Source organism: Chenopodium album, chromosome 11 (genome assembly GCF_948465745.1).
Source record: "Chenopodium album chromosome 11, dcCheAlbu1.1, whole genome shotgun sequence".
In the NCBI taxonomy this organism is placed as follows: Eukaryota; Viridiplantae; Streptophyta; class Magnoliopsida; order Caryophyllales; family Amaranthaceae; genus Chenopodium; species Chenopodium album.
Window position 1 is genome coordinate 12,464,550 of NC_137844.1, and position 18,062 is coordinate 12,482,611.

The window sequence follows — 18,062 nt, forward strand, 5'->3', positions numbered from 1 at the left end:
TTAATTTTGTCAGAAAGTATACATTTATGTGGGTATTTTTCAATTTTTTTTTTTTTTTTTTTATGTAAATTTTTGGTATGGAATTATTGAAATATTGTTTTGCAGAAAAGAATGGGCGAAGGCTCAAAATTGGACTTTTTAAAGCTGGATGATTCTCCCATGTTTAGAACTCAGGTTATTATATCTTACATAATTTTCATTTTATTTGATTTTTTCTAATTTTTATTTGATCACTGTATATGAGGTATAACAAATTACAAGGGATTTTGTTAATACAATTTAGGACAATGAAAGCTGTTGTTATAATTTGTTTTAGTCTATGTATCATCCGATTTGATTACATGGTCTTTACAATGCCAATGAACTTAATTTGTTTGTTAAAAGTTAAAGCCTGGGTTGATACTCCAGACCTGAGATTAAATTCTGTTTTTAATGTTGCTCGTGTACCATATGAATAAAAACAAATAATTGGTAGTTTCTTATATTAGCTTTCAAAATTGATCAAAATGTTACCATTAGCTAATAAGAGTTGGTGGTCCAAGCATTAAAACCAGATATAAATCAGCTTTTTCTTTGATAGGATGTGTATAATTGAAACTGTAAAATTACTTAAAAAGATTTTTATTTGTTTTTTTGTAATGGGGAATTTCACCCCGAGTAGTTCCCAGCTGAACAAAGTACTTAGCTATATTATTTGGTTGGTGAAACAGCTTCAATGCTTGGAAGAAAACTCTGAATTGCTGAAGGATCGAAGTTTAAAGTTTTACAAAGGATGTCACAAGTACACGTAAGGCAGCAACATTTTTTTTATTTTTCTGCTGTTTTTGCTTGATTCTTATATAATGTATAATACCTTCATCAATGCGATAAATGAGGCTCTCAAGTCTCAAGTGTCCTTTATATTGGGGTCTAGGAGTTTGTTGTATTTTAGTAGCTTATATAGTTCTATATATATTATCTTGTTTCCTTCATAAGTTTGGCAATTATTTATGTTACTATTTTAATTGGTTTTAAGCACAGTATTAAGTTTATGTACCAGCAACGTTAAATCATCCATGGCCTAGAGACTTTTTTGTGATCGATTATCTATTCATGACTTGTTGAACGCCCCTTTTATCCTTCCTTACAGATTGGTTTATTGTAATGACCGGTGAAGGGGTTGGGCTTTATGTATGGAGGGTCTTTGACTTTTTATTCAGAACAGATAACTATTAGAAGTGAGAATTAGCGGTAGGAAGTTTATGAGTTAATTAAACATTTGTCAGGAGGCCTGTTGTTTTATTGGCTGAATGCTACTTGTATTTAACTAGTTGCAACATGTTTTTTGGGGTATTTGGACTCCTGTTGATTATAACCATGAGGATTAACTAGTTTTCTCAATATTTGGTTTCATCTTTATTTTTAAGGAGTATAGATGTAAGGAGTGTTTTTAAGGAGCTTGGACCTTTTTATTGAATAAGCTAGTGTGCTAATGCAAAAGCAGTAAAGGAAATATAGGATGACTTGAACAAGTGCTATATCTTGTGTTTTTTAGGAATTTGTGTCAGCAAGCTCATATTCATCAATGAAGGTTGTGACATGCTGCGCCCTAAGCTCCTTTTCTTTCTAATTTTCTGAACTTGTGCTATCAACATGAATCCAGGGAAGGGCTTGGAGAGGGTTATGATGCAGATGTTGCTTTTGCAAGCGCACTTGAAACATTTGCAGGAGGGAATAATGATCCTTTAGGTGTTTCTTTTGGAGGTATTTCATCTTTGATTTTCTCCTCTTCTATATGGATAATATAATGCTTCTCTTTAGAAGATTGTTTTTTAAAGTTATTTTGTTTAGGATTTTCTAATCCATATTTTCGGTTCATCATATATATTTTCATGTGTAATCATCTAATACAGGCCCAGTCATGGCAAAATTTACTATTGCCTTGAGAGAGATCGGTACGTACAAGGAAGTTCTTAGATCACAGGTACTTCCTTTGTAATAAATGATTACATGTGATGCGTATTTCTATGGACTCTTCAAGAATTTTGGGGATATGAAGCTATTTAATCTAGCCAAGACTAAATAACAACTAAATTGGTAGCTTTCTCGGCAAAATATCATATGCAATTCTCTTGCTAAAACAATTCATACGAATTGATCATAACTCAAAACTTCTCTACCTTTAATAATGAAAATGAAGAATATTTATAGGCAAACATCCCATGCCGTTAGGATAACTAAAAGATAAATAAAATATATAAGATATAGATATCAAATAACCTATCCTAAATAGCAAAATATATCTTCTAATAATATTAGAAAATAATATCTTATCAATCTACTAATTCTACTCCAACTCTAATTTGATTAATCACGCATAACTTTTGGATTGACGCCACTCAACCTCATGATTAATAGATGACTCAATAAAAATAAATAAAAATAATAAAATGATGATGTTGATGTCTTGGATACGCATCATACTCCCCCTCTTGAAAAAAAACTTGTCCTCAAGTTTCATCGGGAAAACAAGGAACTAGGTCGCACGAAGACAAGTTAGCACACACTCCATCACCCAATAGGACCTTGAAGGTTTCATACCCCACCTTGTCAATGATTTGGAATGGACCCTCATCCATAGGTTCACCATCCTTGTGATTCACGTGAAGCCTTTGAGCTGTGAGTGACAACCAAACTCGATCACCAACATCCAATGTTGTACCCTTCCTCAATTGTAGTACTTGGTTGTGTCGATCTTTCTTAGTAGTGGTAGTATCAAGCACCTCGTCACGGCAAGAACTCAAGCATACATGATTATTAGAACTCTCTTGTTTAGTTGTAGATGACTACCTTCGTGGTGGTAAAGGTTGGAGGAGCAACCGTTTATCCCCCATAAGCACAGAATACTCATTTGTCTTGCCATTGTGGATGACACGACGATCGGTTTTCCATGGACGACCTAAAAGTAGAGCACAAGCAATCATAGGAATTGCGTCGAACCACATTTCATCCACCAATGCTTGCTTTCGAACCCAAACACCTCCATCGTCATTCAACCAATTTAATTTGTAAGCATGAGGGTGTTTACGCATAGGTAATTGCAAAGATTCGGCTAAATTTAGAGCACACACATTAGTGCAACTTCCACTATCAATGATAAGAGAGCACACTTTATCCTTAACAAGACAATTTGAGTGGAAGAGATTACAACTTTGAGTGTCAAAATCATCCTCCGAAGCGGAAATCATAGAACGCCGCAAGACCAAAGCATGTCCCTCATCTTCCGGAGTGCATCCTGGTTGAGCTTCCCAAAAATCCGACGATGTAATATCGTTCAAAAGTTGTTGTTGCTCATCTACTGTAACATCATCCATATTATGCAACATAAACGTATAAAATTCCTCCCGTGTAACCATGGAACGATTGGGGCATTGTTTGGCAACATGACCCAAACCTTGGCACCGAAAACATACTGTCTTCCTCGTTGGTTGCTGCGAGAGTGGAGCCTTTTCAAGTTTTCTTTTTAAGGCAGCCATGGTGTCGTCTTTGGTGGCAGCTTGTTGTTCAGTTTCGTGGGCAGCAATATGCTCAGCTTTTGGTGCCGAAAATTGCCCAAAAACCGAACTCTTCCCCTTGTTCTGTTTTTCCAGCTTCATAGCCAACGAGCAAACGTCATCGAAGGTAGTTAGGGGCTGCAATTCGACCTTAAAACGCAGGCTTGCGTTGAGGCCAAGAACAAACTTAGCAATTTTTTGTTCCTCCTCATCCTTACAATCACATGCTATATATAACCTCTCAAATCCCTTGATATAGTTATCAATTGTCATGTACCCTTATTGCAAAGAGTTTAGCCTCAAAAACAAGTCTTGTTCATGCGATCGTGGCACAAATTTCTTCTTCATCTTTTGTTTTAATTCAGTCCAAGTTGCAAGTTGTGCTTTCCCATCTCATTCTTGTTGGTTTTGAAAGGATTCAAACCAAAGAGATGCATATTTGGCCAGTTTAAGAATAGCATAGTGAAACCTCTTAGTGTCATCTAGGTTCTTGTACCTAAAGAGACGGTCTAACCTTCGTTCCCAATCAAGATAAGTTTCCGGGTCTCCATCACCTTCAAAAGTGGGCAAATCAGCAAGTTTGATCTCTTCAACTGTGTGATTGCGTGTGTGCGGAGTTGAGTCACGGTTATGTAGTTCTTGCTGGAGTGTCGCATTAACTTCTTCCGACTTATCCAATCGAGCATTAATTTTCTTGAGCTCATCCAACAATGCAGCAAATTTAGCTTGATTCACCATGTTGAAGTGAATAAGAAAACACACAAAACCAGTCCCGAAAATTGATCGAAAGTTCGAGGACAAAAACCCAATCAAAACACCTTGAAAAATTCTGAAATTTTGTATGATGCTAGCCCTATATGTCTACAAGACTCGATCAAAATTTCAGCAAAAAATACCCAGCCAAGTGGTTGCAGTTTAATTTCTTCTCAACACTGTCTGACTAATTCGATTTTTGACCAGTTGCCAAAAACGAACCCAGTTTAATATCTACGCTACTCATAAAATTCTCAAATTCCTCAGGTAAAAACTAGACAAAAAGTTAACCAATTTGAAAAAAAGAATCACCCCAAAAGCTTTAGAAACGAAGGAGAACAAAGCCAAACAATCTGACCTACAAAACTGATTTTTATTAGGCCCGATTTCAACAAAATTTTGCATGAACTTCAAGAAGTGCTCCGTTTCGCTCGCCTAACAGCGATAGCAGCAGACACACCAATTTGATGCGTATTTCTATGGACTCTTCAAGAATTTTGGGGATATGAAGCTATTTAATCTAGCCAAGACTAAATAACAATTAAATTGGTAGCTTTCTCAGCAAAATATCATATGCAATTCTCTTGCTAAAACAATTCATATGAATTGATCATAACTCAAAACTTCTCTACCTTTAATAATGAAAATAAAGAATATTTATAGGCAAACATCCCATGCCGTTAGGATAACTAAAAGATATATAAAATATATAAGATATAGATATCAAATAACCTATCCTAAATAGCAAAATATATCTTCTAATAATATTAGAAAATAATATCTTATCAATCTACTAATTCTACTCCAACTCTAATTCGATTAATCACGCGTAACTTTTGGATTGACGCCACTCAACCTCATGATTAATAGATGACTCAACAAAAATAAATAAAAATAATAAAATGATGATATTGATGTCTTGGATACGCATCAACATGTTATTATTTTGAAACTATACTTTGAGATGAATAACAAAACCCCACATGAATATGTTATTTCTAATCCATCATTGCCAAAGTTTCTCTCTTTGAATGGAATATACTTAATGGGACACAAAAAAGAACATAGGTAGTATCAATAGTGGTGCATGTATTATTTTTTATCTTTATATTGAATAAATGTGGTGCATAGATTTCAGTGTAGAAATATACTACTAAAAGTAATCATAATATCTATCTCAAATTGTTTGAAAGAGAAGTTTACTAGTTTAGTTTAGCTGTGAGTGGATGGATGTGTTGTTGGTAGACTTGGTAGTTGGTGCTACCACATTCATCTGATATTGGTTACTTAACTTCTGAGTTTGGTCAATGTGTTATCACTCCACAAGTTACTGGTGGCTCTGATTTGCATTGTTCTAGAATGTTACGACTTGCAGGAAAAATGAAATCGCCTCAATTGAAAAATGTTACGACTTGCAGGGAAAAAAAATTTGCCCCCATTGAAAAATCGCATTCCTTGTGTCCCACATTGTTATTCTCAAAAGTGTGGGGCATGAAATATGTGGAAGTCTGGAAGCACAAGGGTGCTCATCAAGTCGGTCTTATGAAGCTTGCAGGGGAGTTTGGATTTTAAAAGATTGTTATGGAATCTACAAGTCTGTAAAGATGTGTGGGAACGAACAGGGTTTGAGCTCATTCCATTTGTTTGTTGGCAATATCTTAGAGTTTGCTAGTGATAGACTATTGCTTCGTCTTTTGTGGGAGAGAGCATATTAGGTGGTTCATGTCCAAGTGTGTGGGATATTGGTAAAAGTTTCTGAATGTCTGATTTTTCTTCTCTTATTGTATCTTTTGAGCTTTGATGACTTGAGTTTGATTAATGAGTAGTTTCTCCCCGCTGGGACTTTGCTATCAAATTGTGAAAAAAAAAGCACTTAAAGCGTGAGTAAATAACAAAACCCTAGTTTTTACGTACAATTCTATTAAAAATTAAATATGAAATAACCGAGATAATTGTTAGCTGAACATATTTGTTGAAGACTGTAAAGTTCCTACTGTCTAAATGGTTTGTGTTTAACTTATAACGGAGTGAGTAAAAATGTTAACTGTCATTGACTACACTTGGTGTTTCCCTGTGAATTAAGGGAGTTTTTTCCATGTCTGTATAGAAAACTTATGGTGTGTTGTTTATTGTATTATTGTCCTTTTGAGTGCTGATTTTATCTTTTGGCTACACTAGGTGGAGAATTTACTAAACGTTAAGCTGCTACAATTTGTCAATGTCGACCTATATGATGTCAAGGTACTTGATGGTATCTACCATATCTGTTTTATTTCTGTGCACTTATTTCTTCCAAAATAAGAAAAATGGAAGCTTAGAATGAACCCACAATCAACTTAATTCTAGTTTATCTTATTTCATTCTGCTTTTAATGATTTGCTCCACATCTGATATAATGTTCGTGAAGAATCCGTCATGAACTTGAGGTGGTTCTTGTGAGTCATAGGATTCCTCTACAGAATCTACTATGCTTTTTATGAAGCTCATCGTGTGAAAACAAGACACACCTAGAATTATTAGTGCATGTGATATGATCAAGCTTAACATGCTTATATGACTTTACATACTTATATAAGGATCTATTGTGTTTTAAAACAGGAAGCTCGAAAACGGTTTGACAAGGCTGCTGCTTCATATGATCAGGTGAACAATCTGTTTTCTCTAAGTTAGAAAGTAAAATCTGGATTGCTATTACACATTTTGATTGCCATTCAATTTTCCAAATGCATGCTCTATTCTTCCAATTGATTTAATTATAAAGTGCTGCGTAATGATCTTTAGCATTGATTACGGATTCGCAATTTATGTCTTGGAATGTATTCACTTGTGCAAAAGCCAATCTGTTTTTTTTACTCTTTTTTTATTTTTTATGTTTAAGATTCTAATGTGAGTAACTCTCCTGTTCGCATCATCATTTTGATGGCATCATAAATTTCATTATTCGATTTAGCTAAGGTGACTTTTAAGGGTTTTTTTTTTCTTTTTTTTTTCCTATTCCTGTATGGCTTATGGGGTAAGCAGGCGTTATAAGTGTGATATTATTAAAACTTTTTTAGAATATTCTTATTGAAGGAGAATACATGTAGAATATCATTTATTAAAATATGTCCTAATTCCTAAACCTATTTAGAATATTAAATAGGAAAAATTATCAAAAATAATTGAGCGATCCACCAAAAACAAGCCAAACTTTTTATTATTTCTAAATAATACAAACTTTAGGTAGTGTCCGCTTTAAACAAGTAATTTTACTTGCAACTTGAATGACTGGTTAATTTTTTTTTTTCTTTTTAATAAATTTGTTTAACAATATAATTAACTCTTAATAACAACTTTAATTAACAATTAAAATATTTTTAAAAAATTTCTTCAAAATTTTTTTTTTTTAGAAAACATCTCATCCACCGGCCACCACCGCCGCTAGCCACCCTCCCTGCCCTCCTGTGCCGGTTGCGCCCAAATCCCACTCCCCGGTGCCGGCACTTTCCCTGCGCGTCACCCACTTCCCCCTTCCCTTTTCCCAGCGCTGCCTGAACCATTGAATCCCCTCCCCCAAAGTCCCTCCTCCCCCACCAATAACCGACCTCCCCCAAACCTGACGGCGCTCAGCCCAGCCACCTCGTCGGCCGCCACCCATTCCTACCCCACCTTCGCCTTCTCCCTCCCTCCGAACCACCATCATCGAAACCACTTCCTCTTCCTCCAAACCACCATAAACGTAATCCCCTCACTCCCCACAAAAAAAACCACGAAACATCCCTCTCCTGCCCCCGAAACCCGCAATCGGACCTTCCCCATCATCAAAAACCCTAGCCGCTAGGGTTTCGGGAGTGGTGGAAGTGGCGGTTTGGGGTTTTCAGTGGTGGGGGATAATGGTTTTTGTGGGTTTTGTCGTGGAGTCGAGAAGGGAGAGGGAAGGGGTAGGGCTGCGGGGATCGGGGTCGCCAGCGCGAGGGCGGTGGCTGCAACGCCAGCAAGGGGTAGCCGGAGCACCGGGGAAGGTGTGGCTGGTGGGGGAGGGGGTTGGGTTTTTTTTTTTTTTTATAGTTATATTAATAATAATTAATATTATTTTATCTTTTAAAAATTAGAAACATTAGATAAATTTTTTTTAAAAATTAAATTGTTAAACCAATAAAACAATGACACGTGTCTTGAATACCTATTAATCAAGTTACCAACCGGTCACAACTTGTTTAAAGCGGACACTCCCTAAAGTTTGTATTATTTAGAAATAATCAAAATGTTAACTTATTTTTGGCGGACCGCTTAAAATTTGTATTATTTTTGCCAATTTTTCCTATTAAATATAACCAAGCAAGCTTGGTGGAGTTGGTGGGAAACTTTTGTGCCCCCCCACTACATTTGCTTGGGAGTTGGGGGATTCCCTTACCTCCCCCCTTTTGTGAAATAATGCTATTCAAGAGAAGTAAATATTGGAAACCACCCTCCCTTTCTTGTGACACTCAAACTAAATTGCCATAATATACCGTTTTTGTAGGCTCGTGAGAAGTTTTTGTCGCTGAAGAAAAGTGCCAGGAAGGATACAGTGGCCAGCACAGAGGAGGTAGTAGTCCTTTGCCAAAATTGTTCTGATGGATGCATGATAACTATTTTTTTTCAATGATCACTATTTCTCATAATCTAATTTGGTAGAGAGACCTTCCAGGAACTTCACACTGCAAGAGCTCAATATGATCAAGCACGTTTCAATTTGGTATGAGTTTGTTTTGTCCTCTTGATCTTTCACAATATGAAGTTCCCCTGAAACTATATTTGTAATAATTGATTGTCTGCATCTAAATTAATGAGGTAGAATTCTCTAAATTCAAACTGCAGGTTACTTCTCTTTCAAATGTGGAAGCAAAAAAACATTATGAGTTTCTGGAATCTGTTAGCCGATCAATGGATGCACATCTCCATTACTTTAAACAGGTACATTATATGTTGGCACCATCAGTGTAATCTGCTATCTGTGATGTGTGCGGTATTTGATTATATTTTAATTGTTTGCTTTCCAGGGTTATGAATTGTTGCATCAGATGGAACCATTTATGAAGCAGGTTTGTCTTATTGTATCTTGTGATTTTATGTTTCTAGTTTGTATTTTGTAATATGGTCAGTGTGTTTTATTGATGTTTTCTTTTGCATTGACTGTTCTCAAATAATGCAATATTGCAATTTTTTAAGTGACATTTCATTTCAGCTTTGTGGTTTTTTAAATAAAAATATATAATAAGCTCGAGTAGTGCAATCATGTTACTTGGACAAATTTATTTCACTTCAAGTATCCATGTTGGATTCATCCTCGTGCATGGGGATGGAGCACAAATCGGTAGAGCGATTTTTTTTTTTAAAATAAAAAACAGTTGTTCTCCAAGTCCACTAAATTCCAGTTGGTCTTGTTTCTAATCTGCTTTAGTTGTTTTTCTCATTCATATCTTATTCATATACCAAATGATAGAAGTCACCTTTTGTTTTTTAGTCCCTCCATGAGAAAGTATTTGTTATAACTACCAAATGTCTCTTGCAGATTCTTGACTACGCTGAGCAGTCAAAACAAAACTCCAGCAACGAGCTCACATCCCTCAATGAAAAGATGAAAGAGTACAAAAGGCAGATAGATGAACAAAGTAGACAATCTGTTAATGGGTCTAATGATCTTTCTGGAGTGGATTGTCCACAACCTTTTACCAAAAGCACCAATAAATCAGTGGAAGAAGTTATGCAGTCTTCTGCAAATGGAAAGGTGTTTCACAATTTGCTGTCAAAATCAGAGCCTATGTCAAATGCCTATTAATTTCAGTTCTTCGTAGCTCCTTATTTTTCATATATTTACTTTTAGTTTCTGTTTACAGGTCCAAATCATTCGACAAGGTTACCTATTTAAGCGTTCTTCTAGTTTGAGGGCTGACTGGAAACGAAGGTATTTTGTTCTCGACAGTCGAGGGATGTTATATTATTATCGAAAGCCCCGGAGCAAGACATCTGTAAGTTCAAAAAAAATAAAAGCTCGCATATCAGGTTGATATATTCAACCTCCACTTATTTGCTTTTCATTGTATTCAGATGGCAACAAGTAGGCTTTCTAGTCCACTTCATAGCTCTGTTGACCCTGGCTCAGTACTTGGTCGATGGATCTCCTCTTCTCACAATAATGTTGTCAGCAGTGAAGAAAAGTCTGTGGCTCGTCACACTGTCAACCTGCTAACATCAACAATAAAGCTTGATGCTGAGCAGTCAGATATGAGATTTTGCTTCAGGATCATCTCTCCTGTGAAGACTTACACCTTGCAGGTACTTGCCATTTTCATTTGTAATGCAAGGCCCATAGAATTTCTAAGTTGACTAGCTGAGCATAATGTTTTAAAATTAAATCCTAATGTGAATACTACTTCTTGGGATATGTAGGCTGAGAATGCAACAGATCAAATGGAGTGGATTGAGAAGATAAGAGGAGTAATTGCTTCATTGCTATCCTCACAAGCCATTGAAGGGGTATATCTGTAATGTATTTTGTTTCTTTTATTTCCTACTGTTTTATAATGACAAACATTGAATAAAATATGGCTTGTTTAGTTTAGTTTTTTTTGTTCTTTTTTTTCCAAACCATTCTGCTAAAGCATACTTTACTGCACTGCCAGCGACTTTCATCGAGGGGAGATCAAAGGGATCCAGTCAGTATGTCAGATAGTGGTTCCTCTGAAGGTTCCTCTATTTCTGATCCATCAGCCACTGAAGAAGGTTCTTCAAATTCATTTGGACCTCGTAGTTTCCAGCAGCAACGACATAGTGTGAGAATTGAAAAACCTATTGATCTCTTAAGAAAGGTGACTGGTAATGAAAAATGTGCTGATTGTGGTGCTACTGGACCTGACTGGGCTTCCTTAAACCTTGGCATTCTCATTTGCATTGAATGTTCTGGTGTCCATCGCAATCTTGGGGTTCATATATCAAAGGTTTGTCACACAAATTATGTTAAATGCTTCTTTCAGTGAAGCGTGGCACTGGAATTTAAGTTCAAAGTTTCATAGTGAAAAGTAATTTGTAATTGTAGCATCAGATTTCCAATGATTGACTGAAGATTTATCTTCCTCTCCATCCACTTAATCATGAGCGAGTAGAACATTATCTACTTACTTTTGATTTCTAAATTAGATACGTTTCTTTAAAGTTCTTTGCACCACTACGAGGCTATGACTACTTGATTAACAGTATCTTGAATTGGCGCTTCAAAATATGTGTTTTAGTTTCTACTTATTGTCACTTGAGCTGGTTTACTCAGATTGCTGCTTATTCTATTTACTTATTCCTCAGTCAAATGCATCTGCTGCTCTCAGACTCTTGATTAAATTTTATCGAGCTTTTGTTTTGTGCTGATTGGTGATGCCTTTTACTGATTACAGGTAAGGTCATTAACACTGGATGTAAGAGTGTGGGAGCCTTCTGTTATATCATTGTTTCAAGCCTTAGGTAATGTCTATGCAAATTCAGTCTGGGAAGAATTTTTGCATGCTCGAAACTATTCTCAAACGGATGAACGACCGGTAATGTAAGTGACGTATGCTTTCACAACATATAAAGATATAATATGTAATTTTTTAAATCTTTGCTGCTGTGCTAAAATCTTTGCTCACATTTGCAGTTTCCCAAAGTCAGAGCAACATAAACCGGCGTTCATGAAGAAGCCTACACCCAGTGATCCTGTTGCAGTCAAAGAGTTGTTCATTCATGCAAAGGTATCAGGCTTATGTTTCATTAAATTTCATTTATATGATCCATTGTATTGACTTCTTATTAGGTGTTTGTTATTTTGACAACCGAATTTTATTGACGTAGACTTGTGATATGAGATCATCACCTCTTTGACTGTTGTCCACAATTGAATCTAAGATAAAAACAAAATAATATATAGGATTTGTATTCATGTGCTCATGGCTGGAAATTGAATGTTTGAAATTCAAATGAATCTAATTTCTACCCACCCATACTAGAATATGTAATATCTCATTGTCTCTTATAACACATAGCATAGAAATATCAGAGGCAAGAGCTTTCATAGACACAATAACGCAGATATAAATTTTGGCAAAATAAATTTAATTTACATTGTCTTTGCAATTATGTGTTTGTGTATTAACTCTTCCAAATTATTCTTCCTGAAAACTCTTTGATCTGCAACTTTTTTTTCTTAACAGATTGAATTTTAAAAAACTTCCAGCCTGATATTTTGTCCCATCAGGCCCCACCATGTGCAGTTGAATCTTGCTGAATGATTTAATGCCTAACTAGCTAGACCACGCCTAATAATTTTTTATTTTATTGGAAAAATATCTCATGTTCCTATTTGTCTTTCCCGTCTAAATTTCTTGTGTGAGAACTGAAAGGTTTCTTTCCACATTTCTAGATTCGTAGGACTAAACTTTCCTATCTTCTTTTGCTTAGCAGCATAATTATATACTGAATTGATATGACAACTCTTGTAATAGTTAGAGCTTCAATTTAACCCCAAAAGGTGATGATGACTTTCCTTTGCTGCAGTATGAAGAAAAAGTATTTGTTCGCAAGGCCAAAGGAAATCAAAATGCATTCTCTGTGCCGCAACAGATGTGGGAGAGTGTCCGTGCCAATAACAAGCAAGCAGTTTATCACCTTATTGTATGCTCTGAAGCAGATGTTAATGCCATGCACCGTCAACCATCATCCGCCAAATCATTTATTATGCCTAGAGCGAGAAAGTCGGATGAGACTCCCCTTATTCACGATGCTGATAGAGGTAGAGCAAAATCTGTTGACAGGACTGCCTCAAGATCGCTGAGCTCACTAATTAAGGGAAAAGATGCCTCTAGAGACAATTCTCTTGATGGTTGCTCTCTACTTCACCTTGCCTGTCAATTTGCTGATGTAGGCATGGTCGAATTGCTCCTGCAGTATGGTGCTAATATAAATGCTGTAGACTCAAGAGGTCGAACACCACTTCATCATTGTATATCAGAACGGAAAACTGATATAGCAAAAGTACTTCTCATGAGGTATTCTTTATCTTGAGCATCCCCATCTTTTTCTTCTCTATGGATTTTTGTATTTCTTTCATTATTGCTTTCAAAGACATCCCACTTCTCTCACTCTTTCCGAACAATCTTTTCCTTAGGAAGCCATTGAGCTTTTGGAAAGACATGAACTTAAAATTTAACGTAAACTGCCTATCTGTATTATAAATAGTGCACCTGACTAAACTCTAAGTACAGAGTATGTGACCGTGACAATGAAAAAAAAAAACTCTAGACATGGACCTTGGTATTTTGAAGGTGTTTAAGTTCTGTACTCATACTTTAAGAATTATCTAGCTTGAGCTGCAGCATCAACTACCTAATATTAATTATATTGTATTAAACTCAGACATGGGTGAATTGCTTCCTAAGAAGGGGCCAGTGGTTTTCATCCTCTTCGTCATAGAAAATCAATTGCTAATTCCAATCGTTATAAATAGATCATGTTAAAGAGAGAATTTATGGTCAATATAATTGAGAGCTTCCTTTTGTTTAATTTTGTTTTATGGAAGATAACCAAGCCTCTCATATGCTTCTGTTTATCGTTTAATTGTTGCTGTTTCTAGAAATCTGTCAGAGCAATTTTCTTCCCTTAATCTTCTATTTACTTCTGCCCAGCTAGTCCAGTTCAAGTGAAGGTGTAGGTTACTAAGCTTCCTTTAATAGCCAGATCTGTCCTAAACTAGATTCTCCAGACTTTGGACAATGTCAGGGTGGCTACTAATTGCCCGCACTAGAACTTTGTATTCTACAGTCAAGCATTGAGACTTGTGGAAAGCCTGTAATCACATTTAACAGGGTTAACAGAAAGGATATAAATTTGCTTGTGCTGAGGAAACTGTGAACCTTATTTGTTGGACCTAGCAAGATAGGCTGACAGAAGCCATAAAGCATAAATTTGGGATAGTAGTAGACAGTGAACTGAAAGAGAACAGCTGGAAGAACCTCGTCATTGTTGGTAGGTTGAATTGCGTATGGCTTGCTTTCCTTGCATTTGATGAAATGGGAAAAAAGGACTGATACAAAAGAAAAAAGAAAAAAAAAAAAAAAAAAAAAAAAGGACTGATACAAAGTGTATTTGGAGGCCAGGATATGAAGTCATTCACAGTGGGAGCAGGGTAGGTTAAAAGAATAAGAAGGAAAGACTACTATGGCCTTTGTTGTGTCATATGACTTGATGGTATTTAACAGGTTTTTAGAAAACGGAACATTTCATCACAAAGAGTAGTGAAGTGCAAATCATACGAATTATATGATGTTTGTGAGATTTGTAAAATTCTTTCAGGTGAGTTTCCAGGTACCTGATTTAGGGCATTATGTTCAAGGGGAAATATAGTTTGAGAAGATTCTTTGACTCTGCAAAGAGCAAGACTATGCGAAACAGACAAACTTTTTTAGAGAGTATAATAGGTCTCTTGGAGAGAATGGTGGCTATGGTTGAGCAATCTCAAGAAAAATATAAGGTGTATTACAGAGTCTTATGTATCTTGAGTGTGTGTCAAGGCGAGAAAAATAAAGAGCACAAGTCAATTAGATAAAGGCAATTGCTGTTGTGAAAAAATCTTACAAAGATCAAGGGTTGTATAGGCAATTTGATGCAATAGAAGGTGTTAAGGCTATTTTAGAACAGCAAATAGTGAAATTTGCTTAATTGAGGACTCTTAAACTCTTCAGATGTGAAAGACTTGCTAATTTTTTCCAGTATAGATATGTCAAGATTTTAAACATGTTTTTCCTATCATTGCTTGAGGATTGCAATTGAATGTCCGAGCCACTTAAGAATCAAATACATGTCTGGTATGGAAAGATATTGGTGTGTTTGGACTGATGGATATGGGAGTGTGAGGTAGATTACTTGATGCAGAATATGTATACATGAAAGTTGTTGGGTTTGAGTTTTGGTGTTGAAGGTGAAAAGAGAAATTAGAAAACTCAGGGTTTGAGGAGGTTGATTAAGCAAGTTGGCATATTAGGTTAACAGTTGACAGTTCAATGAGTAGGTGGAGCTATGAGTTAGAATGAGCTGTGTGAAATCAAAACATGAGACTCACATTTAGTAGTTTACAAATCACATTCTGTAGCAGGGGGGTTAATGATGATTTTATTTTACTTTGGTTCTCCTTTCTTAATTGCCTTGAATTGTGCTTACAACTTGCAGTAAATTTTTGTTGTTGTAGGGGAGCTAGCGGTAGAACTGTTGACAACATAGGCAAATCTGCAATGCAGCTGGCTTTGGATCTAAAAATAAACGATGCTGATCTTATGGCACTCTTAACAGATAATAACAGATAGTGACAAGAAGAAATCACAAGCATAGACTCACAGAGGTATACCACCGTGGATTACATAGCTTTCTCTTGAGGGGTTAAGAGATGCAGCATTTTGTATCCTTCCCTGAAGCTCATACAGAATTATCAGGTCATATTTATATGCTTCACCATTTTTCTTGACAGTCTTACACAAGGTCCATATGGTTTACCACAGTATAGCTCCCATCATGTATCATACTGTCTCCAATCATCGTTCTTTCTTTTTCATTTTTGCTTGTATATTTTCTGATAGCCTGGTGATAATGGTGTTTTCTTAACTAATACTGCTATGTGAGGTGGACTATTGGAGATTGAGATTGTCGATCTTTGTGCCTAGGCTATGCATTAAGGAAAGGTTGGAGGATTGAATATGTCTAAAAACTTATGATACTAGACAATAGCTTATACAATTTTGTAACTATATTCATTTATAACTAGCATTTTTCAGCACTCGTGTATACGAATTTGATTTTGGTACATGGAAATTGTTCTAATTGAAGAGAAAAAAAGATTGAATTTACTAGTATATGCGATATAAGTTTGCTACAAAGTTTTTTTTTTTTTTAACTTCCAGATGACGCCCCATACAAATGTTGACTATTAAAATTTTACGGCTTGCTACCATAGAGGCCTAGACTACTGGGAGCGATGCTTGAACATGAAGAGTTTTGTAACTTTAATAAATGTCCATAATTGTTTAACTTTAAAAAGAAAAGGCAGGATAATCACGTTCAACTTTGCAGACCGGAATCATAGGGTCGGGTGAAGGATAAGGAAATAGTCATCATCCCTAAAAGTTTTTAGGATAACTTTAATCCCACGACCTAGATCATGAAACTAAATTCTGCAATCGATAAATATAAAAAATTTATAAAAATAAAAATTGTCTTTTAGATAACACACAAATTGTGAGACAGAAGATTTATCATACATACTTCTTTTGTTTCTTTATACTTACCATGATAATTATTTTAACACTTGCTAATTCATAATTTATTCATTAACATCTTAAATTCTCACTGTATATAGTTTATATTTTGAAATAAACACAAAGCAATGCTAACAAGATCATTTATAGTAAGCTTAATTGAGCTACTGTATTGGTAAGTTCTCCAAGGAAATAATGTCTTAAATGTTTTATGGGATATTTGGAATGATTTGTGCAGTATCTTTTACAAATGTATAAATTCTAACATAGACTTGTTGCACAATAACTTATTGTGCAATCAACCATCTAGTCATTTGAAATGTGATTATATCATTTGAAAAGTGATTATATCATCCAGAAACTGATTATGTACAGAAATCAAAAGAATTTATCATTAAAAAAAATATCAAATAGTAACTATATCATCTAAAATATAATTAAAATAAACGTGATTATATCATGTAAAATATGACTATATTATTTAAGGGTGTCAAATATTAGGTATCAAGCTGTTGTTACAAATGATACGTTAGATTTCATAACTTTCAGCATTACAATGTTAGAAGGTGACTGAACATAATCTTATTTGGGAGAACTCATTTGCTCGAACACTGATCAATATCGCGATACGCATTCATAATACACTTTATTCGTAATAACTTAATTCAAATGTAAATAAAATAATTCAGGTAAATTATCCTTAAGGAAAACATATAAATACACTTTTATAATGACTTACAAAACTAAAATAATTGTATTCTATTGTACGAGTATTATATTAGATATAAAATTCATTGATAAATGAAATATTATATGTTACATAAAAATTACATGAAAATTATACATTGATTAACAGTGTATGTGAAATTACGTGTATCTTATATCATCTTATATTCTTATATCAATACCTATGTTTTTTTTTAGGCAATGTGATCTTATCTCTCTTTTCCTATTTGCTATTGGTAAGAGTACTTGTGAATATGGTATCCAGATGTGAGAGATTGACTATTACACCTATGATGTTTACAGATAATAAATTAATGTTTTGCAGAGCTGATTTAAGTTTTTCAATGCTTCTTAATTTCTCTAAAACATTTGATTTAGAGGCAAATTTGTACAAAAGTAACATTTATTTTGGGATCCCTGATTCTGATCAGCAAAGTATTATCAATGTTTAGCAAATTCGTTCTCCTCCATATACTTGGGAGTTCCTCTTACCACTTAAAAACTCTTAGTAAAGTTGTTGCAAAAGCTAATAGTCGGACAATGAAGTACCTTTCTTATGCTAGTATATTACAGCTAGTGAAGGTAATTCTTATGAGCTTGTAGTCTTTCTAGCGTCAAATCTTCATTCTCCCTAAAAAAGTTTTAGAGAAATTCATATAGTTTGCATATGTTGGCTTATCTGCAACAATAATGCTACTCCCAAGAGTTTATTTACTTCTTGACTTGCAATATGGAGAGACTTCCCAACTCTTAGTCGTTCTTA

The 18,062-nt window shown here is 35.1% G+C and overlaps 1 protein-coding gene across 2 annotated transcripts; it reads left to right on the forward strand.

The window, feature by feature from the left end:
* Nucleotides 1-732: 732 nt before the first annotated feature.
* LOC145567400 (ADP-ribosylation factor GTPase-activating protein AGD3-like) lies at nucleotides 733-16,122 on the forward strand. Of its 2 annotated transcripts, XM_081626667.1 has the most exons (19): nucleotides 762-787; nucleotides 1,643-1,743; nucleotides 1,893-1,963; nucleotides 6,465-6,527; nucleotides 6,885-6,929; nucleotides 8,788-8,853; nucleotides 8,956-9,003; nucleotides 9,126-9,221; nucleotides 9,308-9,349; nucleotides 9,820-10,035; nucleotides 10,145-10,276; nucleotides 10,356-10,583; nucleotides 10,698-10,784; nucleotides 10,931-11,245; nucleotides 11,693-11,838; nucleotides 11,932-12,025; nucleotides 12,828-13,318; nucleotides 15,514-15,663; nucleotides 15,790-16,122. In XM_081626667.1, the coding sequence occupies exons 3-18, from the start codon at nucleotides 1,901-1,903 to the stop codon at nucleotides 15,626-15,628; spliced, it is 2,247 nt and encodes a 748-aa protein (XP_081482793.1). In that variant the 5' UTR covers nucleotides 762-787; nucleotides 1,643-1,743; nucleotides 1,893-1,900; the 3' UTR covers nucleotides 15,629-15,663; nucleotides 15,790-16,122. The 2 variants fall into 2 exon arrangements, with proteins under 2 accessions (XP_081482794.1, XP_081482793.1); XM_081626668.1 differs by having other exon boundaries at nucleotides 733-787; nucleotides 15,514-16,122.
* Nucleotides 16,123-18,062: the final 1,940 nt, after the last annotated feature.

Excerpts from the sequence above, each read along its gene's own strand:
- LOC145567400 (XM_081626668.1), top strand. The coding sequence starts at position 1,901 with ATGGCAAAATTTACTATTGCCTTGAGAGAGATCGGTACGTACAAGGAA. Across the intron at positions 1,964-6,464 it reads AGGAAGTTCTTAGATCACAG|GTGGAGAATTTACTAAACGT; the intron begins GTACTTCCTTTG and ends TGGCTACACTAG. Across the intron at positions 11,246-11,692 it reads TTGGGGTTCATATATCAAAG|GTAAGGTCATTAACACTGGA; the intron begins GTTTGTCACACA and ends TACTGATTACAG.